The sequence below is a fragment of the Nematocida major genome (genome assembly GCF_021653875.1).
Source record: "Nematocida major strain JUm2507 chromosome Unknown 2360, whole genome shotgun sequence".
Classification (NCBI taxonomy): domain Eukaryota; kingdom Fungi; phylum Microsporidia; genus Nematocida; species Nematocida major.
This window is the reverse complement of record NW_025952951.1, coordinates 15,099-39,709: the sequence shown is the minus strand read 5'-3', so window position 1 is coordinate 39,709 and position 24,611 is coordinate 15,099. Positions and strand designations below refer to the sequence as shown.

Below are 24,611 nucleotides of genomic sequence, written 5' to 3'. Positions count from 1 at the left end.
GTGTGCACTGCTTTTTAGACAGTGTGCACTAACTAACAGATAACAGCAGTTCTTTACTCTATACGGAATGTACAATAAATTTCTTTATTTCATGTTTTTTTGCTCTGTTCTAGTATTGAAGATTACTCTCATGGATATAAGAATAGCAGCAATTAAAAATCCGATAAACGAATTTCGAAGAAGCGCAGCCCGGCCGCCTTTACCCGGAGTTTTCTTCAATGCCCCGGTTATCTCTCTATCGAGCTGACCTAGCAGCTTTGGCATTTCCTCCAAAAAGTGTTCATTTTTTATGATGGACTCCGAAGTCAGCAGACGGTGAGGCTCTTCCTCAATGATTTCTTCAAGCATTTTTTCCACTTTTTCACTGAGCTCCGGGTTATTCGGGATCTCTTCAATTTCCTTCATAACTTCTCTAGCCAGTGGGGCCATCTCAGCCTCAGCTTCCTTCTGGAGTGTGAATATGCGCTTAAGACACTCATTCTTATACTTTGTCAGATATGCGTAACGGAGACAGTCCTCCCTTTGGGCTTCTTCCTCGCTTAAATCTGAAAATGAACGAATTCTCTCTTCAAGAACCCGTATTTTTTCTTCAGTTTCCGATAGACTTTTCTTCAATTCTACTCTCTCAGACTCTGACTTGGCCTCATCTTCCAGCTCTTCAGTGCATATTCCATGGAGTATGTTCACATTTGAGAGCATAGCTTTAATCTCACGCAGAGTAACTCCATCTTCCAGGCTTTCACGCGTTATGTTCTCGATAGCACCTGAAAAATCAGGCATTTCAGTTTTCCTTGCAAATTTTTCATACTCTGCAACCCTAAGGTCACAGTCTTTTCGGGTTGTTCCTTCATCAATCCCTCGCAGCCGTGTAAGATGCTCTTCTGCCTCCATGGCGTTTCTGTGCATCTGCTTTGCCGTTTCTTGTTTTGTGCGTGGATGGCTTCTCAGAGCATAAAAAGCCTTTTCATAACCGGATTTTATTTCCCCGGTGGGAAATTTATCCTGTATTTTCCTAAAACCATCGTTAAAAAGTGCAAATTTGTTTCTCACGCGAGCACCTGACAGCTTCATGAGAATGTTTTTGGGGATAATTTTCCTGGAAAGTGCATCCAGCAGCGCGAAGGAAGATCTCCGGGTCATTTCCACCCGAAAAAAAAACCTCTTCAAATCGTCCCTGAATTTTTCCATTTCCGTTTTTTCAGGTCCCTGCATTTTTTCAATTGCTCCTTTGAGATTACCTGATAGCTCCACAAGCCCAGCCATCACTCCCCAAACTGTCATGTTTTTAAAGTGCAAATCCACATCCTGCATCAGCTCCACTGTCTTTTTCTCCTTTTTTCTTATGCTTTCACACATTTTCTTTCCCTTTCTCAAGCACTCTTTCTCCACTTTCTCCAACTTCTCGGCCATTTCCCCAACAGAAAAAACATTCGGGCTATTCATCCCATACTTCTCCAAAAGCATCACCTGATTCGAGGGTATATAGTCGCTGTTTTCCTCTATTGCTCCTTTCAGGCCAAAATATACGCTAGGCTGGAGCCTATCCCTAGAAAAATACGCTCTGGCTTTCTCGTCTGCTCTTTTGAAAGCGTACCCCGTAAAGTCTAAAATATTTTCTCTTTTACACTTTTCTTTTTCCCCCACAGCCATTCTTAGCATAACTTCGCTGCTTTTCATCTCCTGTTCAAATCCCTGTAAAACTGCAGATGTATCTTTTAAACGGGCTACATCCTCGTTTAGGGCGTCTCTCATTATGGATATGTCGAAATTCTTCATTGCTTCTTTCTGGAGGGCTTCCTTGCAGTAGGAGACGATCATTGTGTATGTTTCTTCTAAAAATCTAAACATTCTTATATTTACAGTTAGAAATATCTGGACGTATTCCTCGTATAGAATTTCCTGGGAGAGAACAAAAGCGTCTACTTTTGCATTTAGTCTGGAGAGTTTTCGTGTGAGTTCGGAAGAAGCTTCTAGTATGGCTTCTTTCGTGAGGATTTCAGCTAAATTTGGGCTTGCTACACCGGGAGTACTGATTATCTTGGCTAATGCGGGCTCTAATTCTTTCAGCAGGAAAGTGTCCACCAATGCCCGAATTTCAGCACGCTTTTCCTCTGGGATGTTTCTGAGGGATTCCTTTATGCGGGAGGAAAGTGCGTTTAGGACTGCATCTGTTGGGTTTCTTACTTTGGAGTTTGCTGTGTCTTGCAGCAGCTCGAGCTTCAGTTTGCATATGTTTAGATCAATGTGTTGGTTGTCTTCCATGTTTTTCGGGTTATTCTGGCTTTATTTATACTTTTGCGGCCAATTGATATATAATGTGTAAAAAACAAAGCTAAATATTTATTGTTGTTTTTTACACTGTGTTTACCATGTGGCAGGCTTTATACACACTGTGCAGTAAATAAAAAAATCACCCGTGACTTTGGCACGGTGTATATTAAATCGCAGGAGTTTACACACATGCAACAATCAGCACTTAATGTGCACTGTGCCATATTTCAGAGATAGCAGCAGTTTGGCACTTTACACACACTACACAGAAAATGGCACTATTTTTTATTTTTTTGGTCAGTGCTAGAGTTGTACGCCAGCCCCAGCGACAGAAGCATAACGAAGGAGAAAAGTCTGAAAATCGAACTTTGAAGCGCCGCCCGGCGCCTTCCACCTGCCCCTTTCTCTGAGCTTTCTCCCAAAGTTTCTGATATCTCTTTACTGAGCCGATCCATCACTTCTGGCAATTCCTCCAAAAAGTGTTTGTTTTCGATGATAAACTCAGGAGTTAGCAGACTCTGCGGTTCCTTTTTAAGGGTCTCCTCAAGCATTTTTTTAACTTTTTCGTTAAATTCTGGGTTATTCGGGGCTTCTTCAAGTTTCCGCATAGCCTCCAAGGCCAGTGGAACCAGCTCCGCCCCAACCTCCTTCGCGAGAGTCTCTGCGTGCTTAAGAGCCTCGCTTTTGTACTTCATCAGATAAGCATAGCGAACACACTCATTTTCTCGGAGTGTTTCCTCGCTTAAGCTCTTGTCGAATGACTGCAGCTTCTCTTCAAGAACCCGTATCTTTTCCTCGAATTCCGATAGCTCTTTCTCTAAATTTACCCGTTCAGAATCTGCTTTGGGCCCACCTCTTAGCTCTCTAGTGTACATATCCCGGATCTTTTCTGCAGTTGAAAGCATGCCTTCAACCTCACGCGGAGTAGCTCCTTCTCCCAGGGTTTCAGGCGCTATATCCTCGATAGAACCTGAAAATTCGGGCAACGGATTTTCCTTTGCAAATTTTTCATACGCGGAAACCCTGGAATTGCAGGCTTCCACGGCCTCGTTTTCGCTTTCTCTAGGCCTGCACAGGCTCACAAGACAGTGGTTTGCTTTCTCTATGGGGCCGTGCATCTGATGTACCCTTCCGTGCCTCGCCTTTGCATGGTTTATCAGGTTCTGCAAAGCCTTTTCAAAACCTGATTTTATTTCCACGTTTGGAAATTTTTCTTGCATTTTTTCTAAATAGTCGTTAAAAAATGCAACTTCCATGCCTACAGACTCATTAGACCCCGCCATCAGGAAACGATTACCGCACAGGTATCCGGAAACTAGGTTCAAATGCATTAAGGAAGACTCCACATGCTCATTTACATCGGAAATGACTCTTTTCAGAGCATCCCTGAATTTTTCCATTTTCGTTTTTTCAGGTTCTTGCAAATTTTTCATCTTCTCTTCAGCTGCCTCAAGTATCTTCACAAGCTCACGAACCGAACCCTGAAAAAGGGCATTTTCAAGCTCAGCACGCACTTTCCGTATCGCCTCGTCAGCCTCGCTTTCCATTTCTCCTGCACTCTCAAACTTGCACTCCTTCTCGAACATGCATATTTTCTCAAACATCTCCCGAACAGAGAAATTACTCAGGCTATTCGGGGTATTTTCCCCGCGGACTTGCAGAAAGTCTATTTTCCCTGGGAGTATATACTCGCTATTTTCTTCCGTTATTTTTTTCAGGTAAAGATATGCACTGGGACTATACATATCCCCACAGAAAAAGCTCTGAGTCTTCGTAAGTGCTCTTTTTAAAGTGTATCTTTCCCTCTCCAGAGCACTGTCTGCAGCACGTACTCTTTCTTTTTCTTCTATAGCCTTTCTCAGCACTACTTTGCTCTTCTCTTTCTCCTCTGAGGCAGCCTGTAAAGCCATCGATGTGTTTTGCAGTTTGAGCATATCCCCCCAAAGGGCAAGTTCGAGCCCGGATCTGCTGAATTTTTCCATTGTTTCCCTTGGAAGCACTTTCTTGCCGTGGGAAATAAGCATCTCATAGAAATCCTTTAAGCGGGTGTAGGATTCTATTATTGCAGAGAAAACTATCTGAACGCTTCTCTCGTATGCGATCTTATGGTCGAGAATGAAATAATCTATTTTTGCACTTAATCTGGAGAGTTCCTGCGAGAACTCGGAAGAAGTCTCTGCCATCGCTTCTTTCGTGAGGATTTTGATTGTTTCTGGACTTACTGTACAGTGTGCACTAATTATTGTGCTGAGCGTGTTTTTTAGGCTTTTCTGCAGGAAAGTGTCCACGGATGCCTCAACTTCAGCACGCTTTTCCTCTGGGATATCATTGAGGGATTCCTTTATGTAGGAGGAAAGTGCGTTTAGGACTGTTTTTATGGAGTCCCCTGCATCTAGTGGGTTTTCGGCTATGGTTTGCAGCAGCTTGAATCTCAGCAAGTCTTGATCTATGTCAATGTGTCGGGTATCTTCCATGGCTTTTAAAAAGTTCTGAGTATTTATACTTTGAAAAGATCATTTATTGCACACTGTGCAAAAAGTGCGAATAAATGCGCGCTGCCACCTTATGCACAGTTCGCAACAAGTAGCATGATTTTCCACACACCTTGCAATATTTCAGAGACAACAGCACTTTAGCACTTTCTACACACTACACAGAAAATGGCACTATTTTTTATTTTTCTCACGAGGTGCTAGACTTGTACGCCAGTCCCAGCGACAGAGGCATAACGAGAAAGAGGAACCCGAAGATAAACATTTGGATCGCAGCCTGAGTTCGGCGGCTTTCTTCCGAAGTTTTCTCCAAAGTTTCGACTATCTTTTTGTTGAGCTGAAAAATCACCTTTGAAAACTTCATCCAAAAGTGTCCATTTCGGAGGATAAAGCCCGGAGTCAGAAGACTCGTTGGATTTTCGTCAAGAATCTTCTCAAGCATTTTTTTCGCATTTTCACTAACCTCCGGGTTGTTCGGGGTTTTCTCAATTTCCCTCATAACTTCCTTAGCCAGTGGGACCATTTCATCCTCAGCTTCTCTCACAAATGCGAGTTCGTGGTCAAGAGTTTCGCCTTTGTACTCCAGCAGGCAAGCATAACGACGTAGCTCGTTTTCTCGGAGTGTTTCCTTGCTTAGCTCCCCGAATGACAGAAGTTTCTCTTCAAGAGCCCGTATCCTTTCTTCAATTTCTTGTAGAAATTTCTTCAATTCTACTCTCTCATACTCTGTTCGGGCCTCATCTTCCAGCTCTTCAGTGCACATTCCCCGGAGTCCGTTCAGCGATGAAAGCATGGCTTTAGCCTCGCGCTGGGTGATCCCATCTTCCAGGCTTTCACGCGTTATGTTCTCGACAGAACCTGAAAGTTTAGGTTCTGTTTTTTTCCTTGCAAAGTTTTCATACTCTGCAACCCGAAGATCCCGGGCTTCCACGCTCTCGCCCTCATCAATCTTTCGCAGGAATGCAAGACACTCGTCTACCATCATGGCGTTGTCGTGAACTCGCCCTGTCCTTTCGCGCTTTGCGCGTGGGTAGTTTATCAGGGCATGAAAAGCATTTTCGTAACCTGACTTTATTTCCCCATTTGGAAATTCCGCCTGTATTTTTTCAAATTCGTCCCTGAAAAGTGCAAATTCGTTTCTCACGCGAGCATCCAACTGCTTCGTGAACAAATTCCCCGGGGCAAATTTCTTCAAAATTCCGGATAACTGCAACACGGAATCGTTCCAAAGCACCTCTGTCCAATTCAAAAACGCCTTCAAATCGACCCTGAATTTTTCCATTTCCGTTTTTTCAGGTCCCTGCATTTTTTCAATTGCGCCTTCAACCTTACCTGATAACTCCACAAGCGCAGAGATCGACTCACAAACTGGCCTGTTTTTAAAGTATGAATCCACACTTTGCATCAGCTCTACTGTCTTTTTCTCCATTTCTCTTATGTCTTCACACATTTCCTCGCCCATTCTCAGGCAGTCTTTCTCCGCTGACTCCAACTTCTCAGCCATTTCCTCAACAGAAAAAACACGCATTCTATTCACCGCATACATCTCCAAAAGCATCTGACTCGTGGGTATGCACTTTCTTCTGCCCTCCATTAGCTCCTTCAGGATAAAGTATACGCTAGAAGTAAGCCCCAAAAAGTCCGAGAAAGTATTCTGAATCATCTTAACGACTTTCTCTGGAGCGTAGCCGTATGGATCTAGAACTTTTTTTCCCGTACACAGTTCTTGGTCCTTCACAGCCCTTTTTATCGCAATCTTGCTGCTTTTCATCTTCTGTTTAAAGTTGCATAGAGTTGCATCTACATCATTTAAACGGACTATAACATTGCGCAGGGCATCTCTTATTTTGGCCGTGTTGAAGCTTTTCATCTCTTCTTTACAAAGGATTTCCGTGCAGTAGGAAGCCAGAGTCCCGTAGTTTTCCTTTAAAAGTTCAAGCATGGGCACATCTGCGGATATAATTCTCAGGATGCACTTCTCGTATTCGATCTTTCGCTCCAGAATAAAAGTGTCCACTTTTGCATTTAAGCTGGAGAGTTTTTGTGTGAGGTCGGAGGGAATTTCTGCCATAGCTTCTTTCGTGAGGATCTCCAGAGACTCCAGGCCTGCTTCACCGTGTTTTTTGGCTATTGTGCAGAAGACAGGATCTAATTCTTTCTGCAGGAAAGTATCCACTAATGCTTCAATTTCAGTACGCTTTTCTTCTGGGATGTTTGTGAGGGATTCCTTTATGCGGGAAGAGAGTTCTTTTAGGACTGTGTTTTCTGAGTCTGTGGATTCTAGGTTTGCTATCTTGCGCAGTAGCTCGTGCTTCAGTTTGTGGATGCATAAGTTGAATTGCTGGTTATTTTCCATCTATTCGGGTTATTCGGGCTCTACTTATACTTTGAGCTGGCATTAATTCGGGCACGAAAAGAGTAAAATTAAATGTTTGTTGTTTTTACCCGGTGTTTACTAAGTGGCAGTATTTTATACATATATGCACTAATTGCTGCTATTTTTGCATAGTGCTTACTAAGTGGCAGGATTTTATACATATATGCACTAATTGCTGCTATTTTTGCATAGTGTTTACTAAGTGGCAGAATTTTATACATATATGCACTAATTGCTGCTATTTTTGCATAGTGTTTACTAAGTAGCAGAATTTTATACATATATGCACTAATTGCTGCTATTTTTGCATAGTGCTTACTAAGTGGCAGATGTCACTTACACACAGTCTCACAAGTTGGAAACAGCCACTTTCAATACGGCAGAAGGATAAATGCCTGCAAAGTTTACGGGAGGATGCAAGGATAGAGTGCCAGAAGCAAGGCAGGGCAAGAGTATTTCGCCCCAAAGCAACAGATCACTGCCAGAGCATGCTATATCCCGGTGTAACTTCGCCCAGGCTTACGCCAATTAAATAGCAGAGAAGTCATGTGCGTTACTTTCTAAACAGTGTGCAATAACCCGAATAATACACTCTGTATAATAAATAGCAGAGAAGTCATGTGCGTTACTTTCTAAACAGTGTGCAATAAGTGGCCTTATTTTATTTTTTTCAGGCAGTTCCAGAGTCGTAGAACAGCAGTCCCACCACCGACACAACCATAAGCATGCAAGGCCCCCAAAGAAGTGAGCCGTACTGTGGTCCTTCCGCGCGGTCGGCGTTTTCGTTATCCTCCAAAGCTTTCCTCTCAAGTTCGACTATCTCTTTATCAAGACGATCGAACACTTTTTGCAGTTCCTCCTGAAAGTATTCATTTTCAACGATAGATTCAACAGTCAGCAGGCGCTGCGGCTCATTTTTAAGGATTTCCTCAAACATTTTTTTCACTTTTTCCTCCAGCACCGGGTTATTCGGGAATTCTTCAAGCGTACGCATAACCTCCAAGACCAAAGAAGCCGTATCACTCGAAGGACTATTCCAGGCCGTCATCATCTGCGTAGAATGCTCGTATATCGCCTCCTCCCTTTCCCTCGCTGCCTCTGTATGGCTTATTAGGTCCTGCAAAGCTTTTTTGTAACCTGATTTTGTTTCCCCATTTGGAAATTTTTCCTGTATTTTTTTTAAAGAGGCAGTAAAACCTTCAAATTCTGCACTCACAGACTCAGCAGACAGTTTTTCCAGCAAAGAGCCCGAGCTTAGCTTTTTGGAAACTGCACACATAGGACCTTTGGAAGAGCTGTGGAGACTTTCTAGCTGAGCGTTGATTCTCTTCAACTCCCGCACGAACTCCTCCATTTCCGTTTTTTCAGATCCCTGCATTTTTTTCGTCATTTCTTCAGCAGTCCTCACCAGTTCTGCAGATGAAGAGACTGAATACGGCCATACATCCTTCTTAAATTGGCCATGCATGCCAGATATCAGTGAATCAGCAGATTCTTCCATCTGTTTTGCGTTGTAGTGCAGCTCATTTCCCTCGCTCAAGCACACTTCTTCTGCTAGCTTCACTTTCTTAGCGAGTTCCCCAACGGAAAAAAGATTTTTTGGGTTATTCGGGTTGTACACTCGCAAAAAGTCTGTTTCCTCTGGGCTTATAATATTTCCGTTATTTTCCATTGTTTTTTTCAGGCAATAATATACGTTGGAACGGTACTTGTCAGAAGAGCAACGAGCTCGCATCTTCTCAAAGACTCGCTTTAAAACATATCTTTCCATCTCTATGGGATTCCCCCGAGCATGGAACTCTTTTTTCTTCTCCTCTGCCTCCTTCAGTGCAAGATCGTTCTCCTGTTCCTCGACTATGCGCTTCTCCAGAATATAACCCATATTTCCCAGTCTCTGCTCGTCCATGTAGAAGGAATGTTCGAGATCGCACTGTTTGAAATATTTTTTCATTATTTTGTTCTTAAATATTTCCTGGGCACAGGAGCAGCTCCTTTCGAAGGCCTCCTTTAGAAGGGTAAATAGTTCCACCTGAATAGCAAGAAGCCTACGGGCGTTTTTCAGGTATAGGACTTTCTGGTTGGCGATAAAAGCGTCTATTTCTTCGCTTAGGATGTAGAGTTCCCGTGAGAGTTCGGAGGAGAGTTCTGCGGTGGCTTCTTTCGTGAGGATTTCCACTGCTTCTGGACTTACTACACAGTGTGTACTAATTATCGTGCTGAAGATCCGATTTAAATTTTCCTGCAGGAAACTATCTATTAATGCTTTAGCTTCAGCGGGAGATCCTTCATAGACCGCTCTGAGGGTTTCCTTTGTGCGGAAGGAAAGTTCGTTTAGGATTATCTCTGTTGAGTTTTCTATTTTGCTGTTTGCTGCGTCGTTCAGTAGGTCGCGCTTCAACGAGTTTAGATCTAAGTTGATGTGCTGCTTATATTCCATGTTTTTAAAAAAATCTGAGTATTTATATTTTTAAATATCAACATTTTAAATATCATTTATCGCAGAGTGTGTGGAAGGCAGAGTTGGACACTTGCTGCTATTTATTGCACAGCGCGTGCTAAACGGCAGAACTTACTACACAGGGCATAACAATTGGCAGATAGCAGCACTGCAATACTTTATATGCACTGCACAATAAATGGCAGAGAAGCAGCGCATACTACTTTTTCCACACTGTGTAATAACTGGTACTATTTTTTATTTTTCTATGCAAATTCTGAACTGCACACCAGCCCCAGAGACAGGAGCATAAAGACGAAGAAAAGCGCAAAGATCGAATTTTGAAGCGTAAGAGAATAATGGAGTTTTCTACGAGTTCTCTCACCCGAACTTCCCCCCAAAGTTTCAGCTATCTTCTTATCGAGCTGAACGATCACACGTGGCAATTCCTCCGCAAAGTGTTTGTTTTCAACGATAAATCTTGGAGTTAGCAGGCGATGCGGCTCCTTCTGGGCTGTTTCTTCAAGCATCTTGTTCACTTTTTCATTGAGCTCTGGGTTATTCGGGGTTTCCTCAAATTTCCTCACAACTTCCCAGGCCAGTGGGACCAGTTCAGCCTCAAATTTCTCCCTGAGCATGTCTGCCTTCTTAAGAGTCTCGCTTTTGTACTTCTTCAGATAAGCGTAGCGGAGACATTCGCCCCCTCTGCATTTGTTTTTGCTTAACTTCGCAACTCTAGCAGCTCTTTCTTTAAGAACCGGTAACATTGCTTCAATTTCCGGTAGAGTTTCATCCAGAACTGAACTGTCAGAGTCTGACTCGAAGTCGTCTTTTCGCGGCTTGGCAAGCTTCTTCGAGTACATCTCCAGGGTTGCAGCCAAGGCTTTGACTTCACGCGGAGTAACTGTGGGCTTCAAGTCCACAGGGTGGATGCTCTCAATGGGACCTGAAAAATCAGGTAACACCATTTTTTCTGCAAAATCTTCATACTCCAAAACCCTGAGCTTACATTTTTCTGCTGTCTCCCCTTTTTCCGCTTCTCTCAGCCTTTCAAGACAGTTTTCTGCAGACGCAGCATGCTCGTGCAGCATCTGTTCTTTTTTCACCGCGTCCTCTGGGTGGTTTATCAGGTCCTGCAAAGCTTTTTTGTAACCTGAACTTATTTCCCCATTTGGAAATGCCGAAAGTATTTTTTTAAAAGAGGCGTTAAAACACGCAAATTCTACACACACAGACTTATCAGACAGTTTTCCCAGTAAAGAGACCAAATCCAAGTATTTACTAAGTTCACGCATAGAAGCCAAGGAACAACCCCGAATTTCGTCTACTTTAGCAATACTTTCCGCCAATTCGTCCCTGAACTCTTCCATTTTCACTTTTTCAGGTCCCTGCAGGTTTTCCGCCTCTTTTTCAGCGCGCTTAAACATCTTCACAATCGTAAGGAGTGAGTTCAGGCATGCTCTAGATGCAAAAATCTCACACATATCGTCTATCAGCTGCCTGGTCTCTTCTTGCATCTTCTTCACCTCGTCGTATATTCGCCTTCCCTCCTTCAAGCACTCATTTTCTGCTGTTTTTATTCTCTCTGCGACTTCCCCAACAGAAAAAATACGCTTCGGGTTATTCGGGGTATACTTTCGCAAAAAGTCTATCTTCTCTATATCTATGCTCTTTCCGTTATTTTCCGTTATTTCTTTCAGGTAAAAATACACGTTAGGACTATATTTATCATTAGAAAAGAACGCCCGAAGTTTCTCAAGGACTCGCTCTAAGATAGCCCCTTCTAAATCAGAAATATTCTCCCGAATGCGCATTTCCTCTTTCCGCTCTGCAATCTCCTTCAGCACGAGACTGCTTTCTTTTTTTTCGTCCGAGAGCTGTCTCAGAACAGTATCCATTTTCTCTATTTTTAATGTATCCCTGTAGACCGCACGTTCGAGCCCGTAGTTTTTGAATTTTTTCATTGTTTTTTTCTTAAGCACTTCTCTGCAGTGGAAATCCATCGCTTCGTAGATGCGCAGGGCGCTCTTAAATGCCTCTCTTTTTACAAAAAGAAGCCTACGGTCGCATTTTTGGTAGGTGTTTGTCTGGTTGGCGCTAAAAGCGTCTATTTTCATGGCTAAGATGTAGAGTTCCTGTGAGAGTTCGGAAGAGAGTTCTGCGGTGGCTTCTTTCGTGAGGATTTCCACTGCTTTTGGACTTACTACACAGTGTGTACTAACTATTCTGCTGAAGATCGGCTTTAATTTTTCCTGCAGGAAACTATCTACTAATGCTTCAGCTTCAGCGCGCCTTTTCCTGGGGATGTTTCTGAGGGAGTTCTTTATGCGGGAAGAGAGTGCGCTTACGATCGGATTTGCCGAGTCAGCCATTTCAGGGGCTCTTGCGTCTATTAGTACGTTAAATTTCAAAGAGTCTAGATCCATGCAGATATGCTGGTTGTTTTCCATGCCTTTTAAAAAGTTCTGCGTATTTATACTTTGACATTATGATTTATTGTACACAGTGCAAATAATCGAATTGATTATCCGGCACTACTTATTGCACAGCCTGCAAGGTTGGCACTTGCTGGACACTGCTCAGTAAATCCAGAACTTGTCGCGCGCTGCACAACAAATGGCAGAGAAGCAGCGCATACTACTTTCTCCACACTACACAGTAAATAGCACTATTTTTATTTTTCTCACGCGAACTCTGAACTGCACACCAGCCCCAGAGACAGGAGCATAAACACGAAGAAAAGCGCAAGGATCGAACTTTGAAGCGTAAGATGGTACTTGGATTTTCCATTCGAACTTCCCTCCAAAGTTTCGGCTATCTTCTTATCGAGCTGAACTATCACACGTGGCAGTTCCTCCGCAAAGTGTTTGTTTTCAACGATAAATCTTGGAGTTAGCAGGCGATGCGGCTCCTTCTGGGCTGTTTCTTCAAGCATGCTTTTCACTTTTTCATTGAGTTCTGGGTTATTCGGGGTTTCCTCAATTTCCCGCATAACTTCCTTAGCGAGTAGAGCCATGTCCGCGTTAGCTTTCTCCTTGAGCCTGTCTACGTGCAGCAGACACTTGCTTTTGTACTTCTTCAGATAAGAATAACGGAGAAGCTCGTTTTTCCGGAGTGTTTCTTCGATTAGGTTCTCAGAAAAACGAAGTTTCAGTTCAAGAAAGTCTATCTTTTTCTGAGTTTCCAATAGGACTTTTTCAAAAGCCGCCCTTCTACAGTTTGCCATGTTCTCGTCTTTTAGCTCGTAGATGTATATCTCCCGGGACATTTTCAGGTTTGGAAGCATGGCTTTGATTTCACGCGGAGTAATACGATCCTTCAGGCTTTCAAGACTTATCTCTTCTATAGAATCAAAAGTATCAGGTGCCGGATTGCTCTCAGCAAATACTTCATATTCAGCAGTCCTGGTGCTCCAGCCTTCCATGGTCTCGCCTTGTTCGAGCCTCCTCAGCGCTATAAGACAGCGCTCTGCCTCCCCCTGGTTTCTGCATATCTTCTGCTCTTTTTCTCTTCCTACGCCCGGATGTTTTATCAGGTCCTGAAAAACTTTGCTGTAACCTGAATGTATTTCCTGATTTGGAAATCTTTCCTGTATTTTTCTAAAAGACTCGTTGAAATCCGCCAACTTCTCGCTCGCGCAAGCATCCGGCAGCTCCTCCAGCGAATATTCTGCATCCAAGCAGTCGAGAATTTCGCTCAAGCAGTTCAGGGAGTACGCAAAATGCTCGCTCATCATAAGAATGTACTCCCTCAGCTCGTCCCTGAACTCTTCCATTTCCGCTTTTTCAGGTCCTTGCAAATTTTCCATCTCCTTTTCAACCGTCACAATCAACTTCTTGATCTCAGAAATCGAGTCTTCAGAGACGCTAGCTGCAACATGCTCAAATATGCTGCGTATCTTGCTCACAACCTGATTCTTTATTGCGTTTGCAGCGTCAAGTCTTTGCTTTTCCTCAGTCGAGCACTCTTTCTCGGCAGACTTTATCTTCTCAGCTACTTCCTCAATAGAGTGCACATTCCCGCCCGGTGCTTCGTATCGCTCCAAAAGGACTACTTTATCAGCGAGTTCGCATTTTCCGTTATTTTCCGTTATTTCTTTCAGGTAAAAATATACGTTAGGTCTATCGGTGTCTTTAGAGAAATGGCTCCGAGCCTTCTCAAGGGATCGGCCTAAAATGCACCCTTCCCTTTCTAGCCCTTTCAGAGTGCGTTCTCTAGCAAGGAGTTCTTCTTTCTTTGCCTCAGTCTTCCTTAGCATGGATTCGGTCGTTTCCTCTTCCTTCAGCAGGACCCGAAAAGCGGAAGAGACATCGTCTGACCTGTTTGTTTCTCTGAAGAAGGCGAGTTCGAGCTCGGAGGTCTTGAATTTTTTTATTATTTCCTTCTGGAAAATCTTCCTGCTGTGGAAAATAATCCGCTTGTAAATTCCCCTTAGAACGGCGAATGCTTCTGTCTCTTTGGCTGTGATTTCCTGAAACCATTTCTGGTATGGAATCTTCTGCTCTAAGCTGAAGATGTCTATTCTTGTGCTTAGGATGGAGAGTTCTCGCAAGAATGCAGAGGGGAGTTCTGCTATCGCTTCTTTCGTGAGGATCTCCACTACTTCCGGAGTTAGTGCACAGTGTGTATTAACTATTGTGCGGAAGACAGGATCTAATTCTTTCTGCAGGAAAGTGTCCACTAATGCTTCAACTTCAGTACGCTTTTCCTCTGGGATGTTTCTGAGGGAGTCCTTTATGCGGGAGGAGAGTGCTGCTAGGACAGTCCTTTCTGAACCTGTTGTTTTGGTGTTTGCCGTATCTTTCAGTAGCTTGCATTTCAGCTTGTCTAGATCTAATCTAATGGGCTGGCTATCTTCCATACGTTTTAAAAAGTTTTCAGTATTTATACTTTGAAAATATCATCTATTGCTTAGTGTATAAAAAGTAGTGATAACAATCTGCTGCTATTTTTTATATATTATGCAGAAAATGTCAGAATTTTTGCACATATACTAATTACTACTTCCTATACAGTGCATAAAAATAGCACACAGGCTATACTATTTCTCTGTACACCCCACACAATAATAACACATAGCCTGCACTGCACAACAAATAGCAGAGAAGCAGCGCATACTACTTTCTACACACTACACAGTAAATGTGCTTATTTTTATTTTCCTATGAAAATTCCGAATTGCATACCAGGCCCAGAGACAGGAGCATAAAGACGAAGAAAAGCGCAAGGATCGAATTTTGAAGCGTAAGGTGATACTTGCGTTTTACACCCGTTCTCTCACCCGAACTTCCCCCCAAAGCTTTGACTATTTCTTTATCGAGCTGAGGTAACACACTTTCTAACTTCTCCAAAAAGTGTTCATTTTTGATGATAACCTCCGGACTCAGAAGACTCTCTGGCTCTTTCTCAATGATTTCATCAAGCATTTCTTTCACTTGTCTGCTAAACTCTGGGTTATTCGGGATTTTCTCAATTTCCTTCACAATCTCCGAAGCCAGTGGGACCACTTCAGCCTTTTCAGTCCTTGTAAACACGGCCATGTGCTCAAAAGTCTCGCTTTTGTACTTTGTCAGATACGCGTATCGAATACACTCCCCGTTTTTGGCTTGTTCTTCGCTTAAGTTTGCAAGTGAAAGAAGTCTCGGTTCAAGAACCCGTATCTTTCTTTTAATCTCCAATAGAATTACCTTCAAGATTAATTTTTCAGCCTCTGTTTTAGCTTCATCTGCTATCTCTGCTAGGCACTCTCCCTGCCTCACTCTCAGGGATGAAAGCATAGCTTCTATCTCACGCGGAGTGGCTCCATTTTCCAGAGTCTCAGACGATATGTCTTCGATAGAACCTGAAAAATCAGGTGCTGGATTTTCCTCTGCAAATTTTTCATACTCAGAAACCCTGATATCCCGGGCTTCCGGGGTCTCGTCCCTACCAACTTCCTGCAGAAATTCAAGCTGTTTCTTTGTCGCCAGGTAGTGCTCGTTGTATATATCCGTGCATCGGTTTGTTCGGGCTATCAGGTTCTGCAAAGCTTTTCTGTAGTTAAAGTGTGCTTCCGCATTTGGAAATTTAGCCTGAATTTTTTCAAAGGATTCGTTAAAATCTGCTAGATTTTTGCTTATAGACAGACTAGACAGCGCCTCCTCTAAAGAATCCATATCCAGGCCTTTGGAAATTTCATCCAAAGCCTCTAGGAAAGATCTTCGAGCTGATCTTATCTGGATGAAAAGATCCACCGCCGCACTCCTGACCTCTTTTATTTCCGTTTTTTCAGGTTCTTGCAACTTTTTCGCCTTTTTTTCAACGATCTCAAGCATCTTCATAGATTCAGGTGCTGGGCCTTCTCTGAATACGCTGCTGATATACTCACGCGCATCCACTATCATCTTCTCAACCACATTCTTCATCGCTTTTGCAGCGTCAAGTCTTTTCTTTCCCTCAGCCAAACACTCTTTCTCGGCAGACTTTATCTTCTCGGCTACTTCCTGAATAGAGCACACCTCGTTGCTGTATATCCAGTGCGTTTGAAAAGCCTCCACATCCTCTGTAGATATATATCGCCCCGTCTTTTCTTCTGCTACTTCTCTCATGAGAAAGTACGTGCTAGGGTTCTTCTTGCTGTTAAGAGCGTGCATTTTGACTTTTTCAGCTACTTTTTGTAAAGCGTATGCATTCCAGTCTAAAGTAGGGTTTGCAATACGCATTTTTTCTTTCGTTATACCATCTGCTATTATATTAACAGATAGAGAAAGGTCGATTTCTTCTTTTTCATCTGAAGCCCTTCTTAGAGCCTGAATGAGATCTTCTAGTTTGGCTTTTTCTTTGGAGAGAGCGCTTTCGAACTGGGAAGTTCTCGCTTTTTTCATTGATTTGCTCCGAAGTATTCCCGTACAGTATACAACAACCGTTCTACGGATGTTGCGTAATAGCTGGAATAGATCTGTCTTTTTAGAGAGAACTGTATAGACATAGCTCTCGTATGCGAATTCCTGTTTGTAATTAAAAGCGAGCATTTCATCGCTTAATTTGTAGAGTTTATGCGTGAGCTCAGAGGGGAGTTCTGCTATCGCTTCTTTCGTGAGGATCTCCACTACTTCAGGAGTTAGTGCACAGTGTGTACTAACTATTGTGCTGAGTACCGGGAGTAATTCTTTCTGCAGGAAAGTGTCCACCAATGCCTCAACTTCAGTGCGCTTTTCCTCTGGGATGTTTCCGAGGGAGTCCTTTATGCGGGAGGAGAGTGCTGCTAGGACTGTGTCTTGTGAGTCTGCTGCGTTTGTCTGTAGCTCGTGCTTCAGTTCGTCTAGATCGATGTTAATGTGCTGGGTCTCTTCCATGCTTTTTAAAAATGCTCTCAGTATTTATACTTTGAAAATATGATTTATTGCACTGTCGATGGGAAGTAAAATTGGGTGTCTGGCGCTACTTATTGCACAGCGTGTGCTAAGAGGCAGAACTTACTACACCCCACGCAACAAATAACACATAGTCTGCACTGCACAGCAAATAGAAGAGAAGCACCGCATACTACTTTCTACACACTGTGTAATAACTGGCACTATTTTTATTTTTCTATGCAAATTCTGAACTGCACACCAGCCCCAGAGACAGGAGCATAAAGACGAAGAAAAGCGCAAAGATCGAATTTTGAAGCGTAAGAGAATAATGGAGTTTTCTACGAGTTCTCTCACTCGAACTTCCCCCCAAAGTTTCAGCTATCTTCTTATCGAGCTGAACTATCACACGTGGCAGCTTCGCCCACAAGTGTTCACTTTCCAGGATGGATTTCGTATTCAAAACAGAATTTGGCTCCTTCTCCGCTGTTTTCTCAAGCATTTCTTTCACTTTTTTATTAAATTCTGGGTTGTTCGGGATTTTCTCAATTTTCTTCACAATCTCCGAAGCCAGTGGGACAATTTCAGTCTCAAGACTCTCCTCAAGCACGGCCATCTGCTTAAGAGTCTCGCTTTTGTACTTTGTCAGATACGCGTATCGAATACACTCCCCCTTTTTGGCCTGTTCCTCGCTTAAGTTTGCAAGTGGAAGAAGTTTCTGTTCAAGAACCTGTATCTCTTCTTTAATTTCCGATAGACTTTTCTTCAGCCCTATTTTCTCAATCTCTGTTCTGCCTTTATCGCCTAGCTCTTTTATGCATGCTTTCTGGACTGCTCTCAGGGATGAAAGCATAGCTTCTATCTCACGCGGAGTGACTCCACTTTCCAGAGTCTCAGACGATATGTCTTCGATAGAACCTGAAAAATCAGGTGCTGGATTTTCCTCTGCAAATTTTTCATACTCAGAAACCCTGATATACCGGGCATCCGTGGTCTCGCCCCTACCAACTTCCTGCAACAATGCAAGAGATTTCTCTGCCTTCATTAAGTGCTCTTTGTACCCACGCCTGCTTCTGTTTAAAAAGCCTGTCAGGTTCTGCACAGCTTTTCTGTAGCTAAAGTACGCATCTGAATTTGGAAACTTAACCTGAATTTTCTCAAAAGATTTGTTAAAATGTGCTAGCTTTTTTCGTATAGACGGACTAGACAGCGTCTCCAGTAAAGAATCCGCGCTCAGACTTTTGGAAACTTCGCCTAAAACCTCTATGGGAGAGCCCTGAAGCAATTTTGCCTGGGAGATAAACTCCTCCAGCTCATCCCTGAATTTTTTCATTTCCGTTTTTTCAGGTTCTTGCAAATTTTTCACCTTCTCTTCAGCGATCTCAACTATCTTCATAAGCTCATACACTGGGCCCTGGGCGAATATACTCTCGAGATACTCGCGCACATTCTTTATCACCTTATCAGCTCCATTCCACATCTTCTCTGCACGCTCAAACATGCGCTTTCCCTCACTAAAACACTCTTTCTCAGCAGATTTTATCTTCTCCCGTGCTTCCTCAATAGAGCACATCTTGTCGCTATGTGCCCAGCCAGAGTCTAAAAAATCCACTTCCTCTGGGGATATATGCTTTCCCTTCTTTTCTTCCGCTATTTTTTTCATGTAGAAGTATACGTTAGAAATGTGCGTGCTATTATAGGCATACATTTTGAACTTATCATCTACTCTTTTTAAAGCGTATATGTCCCAATACAAAACAAGATATACCCTGCGCATTTCTTCTTTTTTCATCATGACGTTGTACAGAGAGAGGCCGTTTTCCTCCTTTTCAGCTGAAAGACTCTCTAGAGCCTGCTTGGCTTCTTCTACTTTGGCTGCTTCTTTGGAGAGGGCGAGTTCGAGCCCGGAGTTGTCGAATTTTTTTATTGTTTTATTCTGGAGGACTTCCGTGCAGTAGGAGATGATGGTGCTGTGGAGTCTCTGTAGGTGAGAAAGCATTTCTCTCTTCTTAGAGATAACTCTATAGACATAGCCTTCGCACTCCAGTTCCTGCTCTAGAATGAAACTCTCTATTTCTTTGTGTAGGATGGAGAGTTCTTGTGTGAGTGGGCAGGGGGATTCTGCTGTGGATTCTTTCGTGAGGATTTCAACTACGCCAGGAGTTAGTACGCCGTGTGTTTTAGCTATTATCCCGAATGTTTTTTTGAGAGAATTCTCCAGGAATGTGTATACTAACTCGTTGATTTTAGTACGCTTTTCCTCTGGGATATCTTTGAGGGAGGTTTTTACGCGGGAGGAGAGGGCTGCTAGGACTCTGTCTATCGAATATCCTGTTTTGACGTTTTCCAGCTCTTGCAGTAGGCTGTGCTTCAGTTCGTCTAGATCTAATCTAATGTGTTGGTTATCTTCCATGCTTTTTAAAAATGCTTTCAGTATTTATACTTTGAAAATATCATCTATTGCTTAGTGTATAAAAAGTAGTGATAATTTTTTCTGCTATTTTCTGTGCTTTGCCCACTAAAAGCCAGAATTTTGTGCGCGTGTGCAATAAATGGCACTTAATATGCACAGCATATTAATTAGCAGGCAGCAACACAATACTTTATATGCAGTGTGCAATAAACACAGACAGCAGCAGCCCAATACTTTCCATACAGTACATAAAAAATAGTCTTATTTTTATTTTTAGGCAGTTCCCGAATTGTACGCCGCCATCCCCAGAGTTACAATCATAGTGACGGATAGACAGTTGAAAAGGATCTTCTGGAGCATACTCATGCGCCTTCCTGTTCCACCCGAGTCTTTCTTCAGAACTTCAGCTATCTCTTTGTCGAGCTGGCTTATCACTTTTGGCAATTCCTCCCAAAACTGTTCATCTTTTACCATAAACTCAACAGTTAGCAGACGCTGCGGCTCCCTCTGAACTATTTCCTCGAACATTTTTTCCACTTTTTCATTGAACGGGTTATTCGGGATTTCTTCAATTTCTCTCATAACTTCCCAGGCCAGGGAGACCAGTTCCGAATCAACGCTCTTTTCAAGCACGTCTATGCGCCCAGAACTATCCTCTATGAACTTCTTCAGGTACAAGTAACGAAGACATTCCTCCCTCTGCGCCTGTTCTTCGGTTGAAGTCGCAAAAAAGGCCAGCCTTAGTTTGAGATTCCGTATGTGCCTCTCAAATTCCAGTAGCATTTCTTGCAAGTCTGGAATAATAGGCGCTGTATCACCACTTAAGACCCTCACTTTATCTTTTATATCTGGAAGTATATACTTGATTTCCAGGGGGATGGCTCCAGCTAACAAGCCTTCGTACGAGATATCCTTCATATGCTCTGGAAAATCAGGTAACGGATTTTCTTCTTCAAATTTTTTATACGCCGAAACCCTGAGGTTGTGGGCTTCACTGGTCTCGCTGCCATTTTCTTCCTTCATCCACTCCAAACATCTTTTTGCTATCTTTATCTCGATGCTTATCTTGTTTTTTTGGATGTTTTCTTTCACTAGGCACCTTATCAGGTTCTGCAAACTTTTTCTGTAGCCCAAATGTATTTCTGCATTTGGAAATTTCGCCTGAATTCTTTCAAAAGATTCGCTAAAATACTCTAGCTTTTTTCTCACCGACGGACCAGACAGCTCCTCCAGAAAGGAATCCACGTTCAGACTTTCGGCAAATTCGTCTAAAATCTCGAGGGAAGACTCCTGAAGCTGTTTTATCTGAGAGATAACCCCCTTCAGCCCATCCCTGAACTCTTCCATTTCCGTTTTTTCAGGTTCTTGCAAATTTTTCACCTTCTTTTCCACGTCCACAAGCAGTCTTTCGACCCTCGGGACTAAATCACACGTCAGTACACCTTCAAGATGCTCGTGTGCCTCCTGAAATGTCCTTTCAAGCTCGTCCTTCATCCTCTCCGCACGTTCAAACCTTTGCTCTCCCTCAGATAAACACTCTGCTTCAGCAGATTCTATCTTCTTCCGTACTTTCTCAATAGAGCACTTTTTCTTGATGTTTTCCTTGTAGTCGTCCTGCAAGAACTCCACATCCTCTGGGGTTATATACTCGCCGTTGTTTTCTTCCACTATTTTTCTCAGGTAAAAGTATATGCTAGGATTATAATCGACATCGCAGAAGTACGCTTTAATTCTCTCAAGAATAGATTCTGAAATATATTCTTCCACATTTAAAATGATTTCTGTACTACGCATTTTTTCTTTTTCCTCCACAGTACTATATAGAGAGAATTGGCTTTTCTTCTGCCAGGCAAAAAGACCCCATAGAGTCCGCTTGAACTGTATTAAATTAGTTACTTCTTTGGTATTCCACGGGCTGAACATGTGGTTCTCGAACTTCTCCATTGCTTCTTTCTTGTTTATTTCCCTGCCGTGGAAAACAGCCATATCGTAGATTCCTTCTAAAAGTGTAAGTATTTTTCTCATTTTGGAGAGAATCCTCTGGACGTATTGCTCGAATAGAATCCTCTGGTTGATAGTGAACGCGTCTATTTCGTCGCATAAGACGGAGAGTTCTTGCGAGAGTTCGGAGGGAAGCTCTGCTATGACTTCTTTTGCGATGATTTCCAGTTCTTCTGTGCTTATTGCACAGTGTGCTTGGGCTATTCTGCTGAAGATCGGGGGTATATTTTCCTGCAGAAAAGCGTCCACTAATGCTTTAACTTCAGTACGCTTTTTTCTGGGGACTTTCTTGAGGGATTTCTTTATGTGGAAGGAAAGTGCGGTTAAGACCACTTGTATCGAGTCGTCTGCATCTAGGTCTGCTGCACTTTCCTGTAGCTTGTGCTTCAACGTGTCTAGTTCCAATCTAATGTGTTGGTTATCTTCTTCCATGCGTTGTAAAAAGTTTTGAGTATTTATACTTTGAAATTATGATTTGTTGCATAGTGTATAAAAAGTAAATATGGCGATTTTCTGTTGTTTTTATGCATTCTATATTAAATTACAGAATTTTGCGCGAGCGTGTAAGAATTCGCAGACGGCAACCGTGCACTATTTGATGCGCACTGCACATTAGTTGGCATTAGTTGTTGCGCACGGTGCAGTAAATAGCACACCGGCCATGCTTCTACCTTCTATCCACCGTGCAGTAAGTGCCCGAAAAACGAATGCAGAACTTTCTACACGCCGTGCAGTAAATAGCGCACAAGCCATGCTATTTCTCTGTACACCCTGCACAATAAATAGCGCATAATGCACGCTGTCTAATAAATAGCAGAGAAGCAACGCAAAGTACTTACTGCGCACTCAGCATTAAATGGCTTTATTTTTATTTTTCAAGCAGTTCCCGAGTTGTACATTAGCCCCAGAGAAAGAAGCATAAAGACGAAGAAAAGCCCAAAGATCGAGCTTTGAAGCGCAACCCAGCTCCGAGTTCCTTCATCTGAGCCTTTCTTCAGAACTTCGGCTATCTCTTTATCGAGCTGATCTACCACATTTGCCAATTCCTCCCAAAAGTATTCATTTTCAACGGCAAACTCCGCAGTTAGCAGACTCAGTGGCTCATTTTTAAGGGCATCCTCAAGCCTGTTTTTCACCTTTTCAATAAGCTCTGGGTTATTCGGGGTTTCCTTGATTTTCTCCATAACTTCTAAGGACAGTAGGACCATCTCAGCCTGTAGCTTCTCCCGAAGAAGATCCATATGCGACAAGCAGCTGCTCTTATACGTATGCAGATATGCGTAGCGAAGACACTCCTCCTTTTGGGCCTGTTCCTCGCTCAAATCCCCGAATAAAGAAAGTTTCTGTTCAAGAAACTGTACATTTTCTTCAATTTCCGATAGACTTTCTTCCAGCCGCAATCTCTCAGCGTCTGTCTTGGGCATATATTCGGCTTTTAGTTGCCTGGTGTATGTCTTCTCGTATATTTTCAGAGATGAAAGCATAACTCTGATTTCACGCGGGGTAACTCCATCTTCCAGGCGGTTAGACGTTATATCTTTGATAGAACCTGAAAATTCTGTAAATTTAGTTGCGTCTGCAAATTTTTCATACGTTGAAACCCTGAGATCCCGGGCTTCCAAAGTCTCGCCTTCTATGAGCTGGGCCAGCATCATAAGACAGTTCTCTGCCTCCTTCGCATTGCCGTGTATTTGCTCTGTCTTCTCGCATATTGCGTTTTGATGGTCTATCAGGTTCTGCAAAGCCGCGGCAAAACCTAAATTTGTTTCCGCATTTGGAAATTTATCCCGTATTTTTTCAAAAGCCCCGTTAAAACGCGCAAACTTTCTTGCCACAGCCCTACCCGACAGCTTCATGTGCAAATAGTCCGCGTTAAAGCACCTGGAAACTTCATTCAAAAGATTCCCGGAGGAATTCAGAAACAGTTCTACCCGAAGAACAAGACTTTTCAGGTACCCCGCCATTTTTTCCATTTCCGTTTTTTCAGGACCCTGCAATTTTCCCGCCTCCTTTTCAGCGTCCGAAACCAACTGCATAATTTCAGAGACCAGTCTCTGAGTTAGTATGTGTTCAAAGTGCTCCCGCATACTATATACTATCTCCCTGGCCTTTTCTTCCACTTCTTTCGCCCTGTCAGACAGTCGTCTTCCCTCCCTCAAGCACTCATTTTCTGCTGTTTTTATTCTCTCAGCGAATTCCCCAACAGAAAAAATACGCTCCGGGTTATTCGGGGTGTGCTTTCGCAAAAAGTCTATCTTCTCTATATCTATGCTCTTTCCGTTATTTTCCGTTATTTCTTTCAGGTAAAAATATAGACTGGACCTGCTTCTACCATTAGAGCAGCCGCTTCGAATCATCTCAAGCACTCCCTCCAAAACAGGCCCTTCCAAATCAGAAATGTTCTTCCGAGTGCGCATTTCTCCCTTCTTCTCCACAGCCCCTCCCAGCATAAGACTGCTTTCCTTTCTTCCGGCTGAGAACGTGGATATATCCTGTAATATGGAGCTATCTTTGAAGAAGGCGGGTTCGAGCCCTGGATTTTTGATTTTTTTCTTCCGATGTGCTTTCGTGCACTGGGAAAGAATCAATTCGAGCGCTTCCTTCAAAAGACCGAAGACTCGCATTGCTACCGTCTGAGCCTGCAGGGCGTACTTCTCGTATAGAATCCTCTGGTTGAGAGTAAAAGCGTCTATTTCTGTGCTAAGACTGGAGAGTTTGTGTGCGAATTGGGAGGGGAATTTGGCTGCTGCTTCTTTCGTGAGGATTTCCAGATCTTCTGGGCTTATTACACAGTGTGTGCTAACTATCTTGCGGAATACGGGTTCTAGTCTTTCCTGCAGGGAAGTTTCTATCAATGCTTCAATTTCAGCGTGCCTTTTCCTGGAGATGTTCCTGAGGGAGTTCTTTAGGCGCGAGGAAACTGCGTTTAGGAGTGTTTCTGTTGTGTCTGCTTGCTCTCTACATGCGGATACCAACCATTCTTTCATCTTTTTATGATCTAGGCTTATATGTCGGCGAGTTTTCATGGCTTCGGGTTATTCGGGCTCTATTTATATTTATACTTAGGGCAGTTGTTGATTTGTATACAGTAAGCAAAAAATAAAATTTAATATTTGTTGTTGTTTTTTGCGCGCTCTATATTAAATAACAGGGTTTGTACACCGTGTGCAGTAAACAACAGGCAACAGCAGAGCACTGCTTTTTACGCACTGCGCACCAAATGCCAGATAAGAGATGCCCAGCACTTTCCACACAGCGCACACTAAATGGCAGGCAGCCGGTGCAACTT

At 43.0% G+C, this 24,611-nt stretch overlaps 10 protein-coding genes across 10 annotated transcripts; all 10 read right to left on the bottom strand.

The window, feature by feature from the left end:
- Nucleotides 1-84: 84 nt before the first annotated feature.
- Nucleotides 85-2,262, bottom strand: NEMAJ01_1026 (uncharacterized protein; the record flags this gene model as incomplete). Its single annotated transcript, XM_047914864.1, has 1 exon — nt 85-2,262. One exon carries the CDS (start codon nt 2,260-2,262, stop codon nt 85-87), a length of 2,178 nt encoding a protein of 725 aa, XP_047770821.1.
- Nucleotides 2,263-2,549: 287 nt separating this feature from the next.
- Nucleotides 2,550-4,745, bottom strand: NEMAJ01_1025 (uncharacterized protein; the record flags this gene model as incomplete). The annotated part of the gene is made up of 1 exon (XM_047914863.1): nt 2,550-4,745. The coding sequence occupies one exon, from the start codon at nt 4,743-4,745 to the stop codon at nt 2,550-2,552; it is 2,196 nt and encodes a 731-aa protein (XP_047770820.1).
- Nucleotides 4,746-4,953: 208 nt separating this feature from the next.
- NEMAJ01_1024 (uncharacterized protein) lies at nt 4,954-7,119 on the bottom strand (the record flags this gene model as incomplete). Its single annotated transcript, XM_047914862.1, has 1 exon — nt 4,954-7,119. One exon carries the CDS (start codon nt 7,117-7,119, stop codon nt 4,954-4,956), a length of 2,166 nt encoding a protein of 721 aa, XP_047770819.1.
- Nucleotides 7,120-7,810: 691 nt separating this feature from the next.
- On the bottom strand, nt 7,811-9,577 carry NEMAJ01_1023 (uncharacterized protein; the record flags this gene model as incomplete). Its single annotated transcript, XM_047914861.1, has 1 exon — nt 7,811-9,577. The coding sequence occupies one exon, from the start codon at nt 9,575-9,577 to the stop codon at nt 7,811-7,813; it is 1,767 nt and encodes a 588-aa protein (XP_047770818.1).
- Nucleotides 9,578-9,843: 266 nt separating this feature from the next.
- On the bottom strand, nt 9,844-12,027 carry NEMAJ01_1022 (uncharacterized protein; the record flags this gene model as incomplete). Its single annotated transcript, XM_047914860.1, has 1 exon — nt 9,844-12,027. The coding sequence occupies one exon, from the start codon at nt 12,025-12,027 to the stop codon at nt 9,844-9,846; it is 2,184 nt and encodes a 727-aa protein (XP_047770817.1).
- A 233-nt stretch (nt 12,028-12,260) lies between these two features.
- NEMAJ01_1021 (uncharacterized protein) lies at nt 12,261-14,438 on the bottom strand (the record flags this gene model as incomplete). Its single annotated transcript, XM_047914859.1, has 1 exon — nt 12,261-14,438. The coding sequence occupies one exon, from the start codon at nt 14,436-14,438 to the stop codon at nt 12,261-12,263; it is 2,178 nt and encodes a 725-aa protein (XP_047770816.1).
- Nucleotides 14,439-14,739: 301 nt separating this feature from the next.
- Nucleotides 14,740-16,911, bottom strand: NEMAJ01_1020 (uncharacterized protein; the record flags this gene model as incomplete). The annotated part of the gene is made up of 1 exon (XM_047914858.1): nt 14,740-16,911. One exon carries the CDS (start codon nt 16,909-16,911, stop codon nt 14,740-14,742), a length of 2,172 nt encoding a protein of 723 aa, XP_047770815.1.
- A 235-nt stretch (nt 16,912-17,146) lies between these two features.
- On the bottom strand, nt 17,147-19,321 carry NEMAJ01_1019 (uncharacterized protein; the record flags this gene model as incomplete). Its single annotated transcript, XM_047914857.1, has 1 exon — nt 17,147-19,321. One exon carries the CDS (start codon nt 19,319-19,321, stop codon nt 17,147-17,149), a length of 2,175 nt encoding a protein of 724 aa, XP_047770814.1.
- A 273-nt stretch (nt 19,322-19,594) lies between these two features.
- NEMAJ01_1018 (uncharacterized protein) lies at nt 19,595-21,754 on the bottom strand (the record flags this gene model as incomplete). Its single annotated transcript, XM_047914856.1, has 1 exon — nt 19,595-21,754. The coding sequence occupies one exon, from the start codon at nt 21,752-21,754 to the stop codon at nt 19,595-19,597; it is 2,160 nt and encodes a 719-aa protein (XP_047770813.1).
- Nucleotides 21,755-22,197: 443 nt separating this feature from the next.
- Nucleotides 22,198-24,348, bottom strand: NEMAJ01_1017 (uncharacterized protein; the record flags this gene model as incomplete). Its single annotated transcript, XM_047914855.1, has 1 exon — nt 22,198-24,348. The coding sequence occupies one exon, from the start codon at nt 24,346-24,348 to the stop codon at nt 22,198-22,200; it is 2,151 nt and encodes a 716-aa protein (XP_047770812.1).
- Between the last annotated feature and the right edge of the window lie 263 nt (nt 24,349-24,611).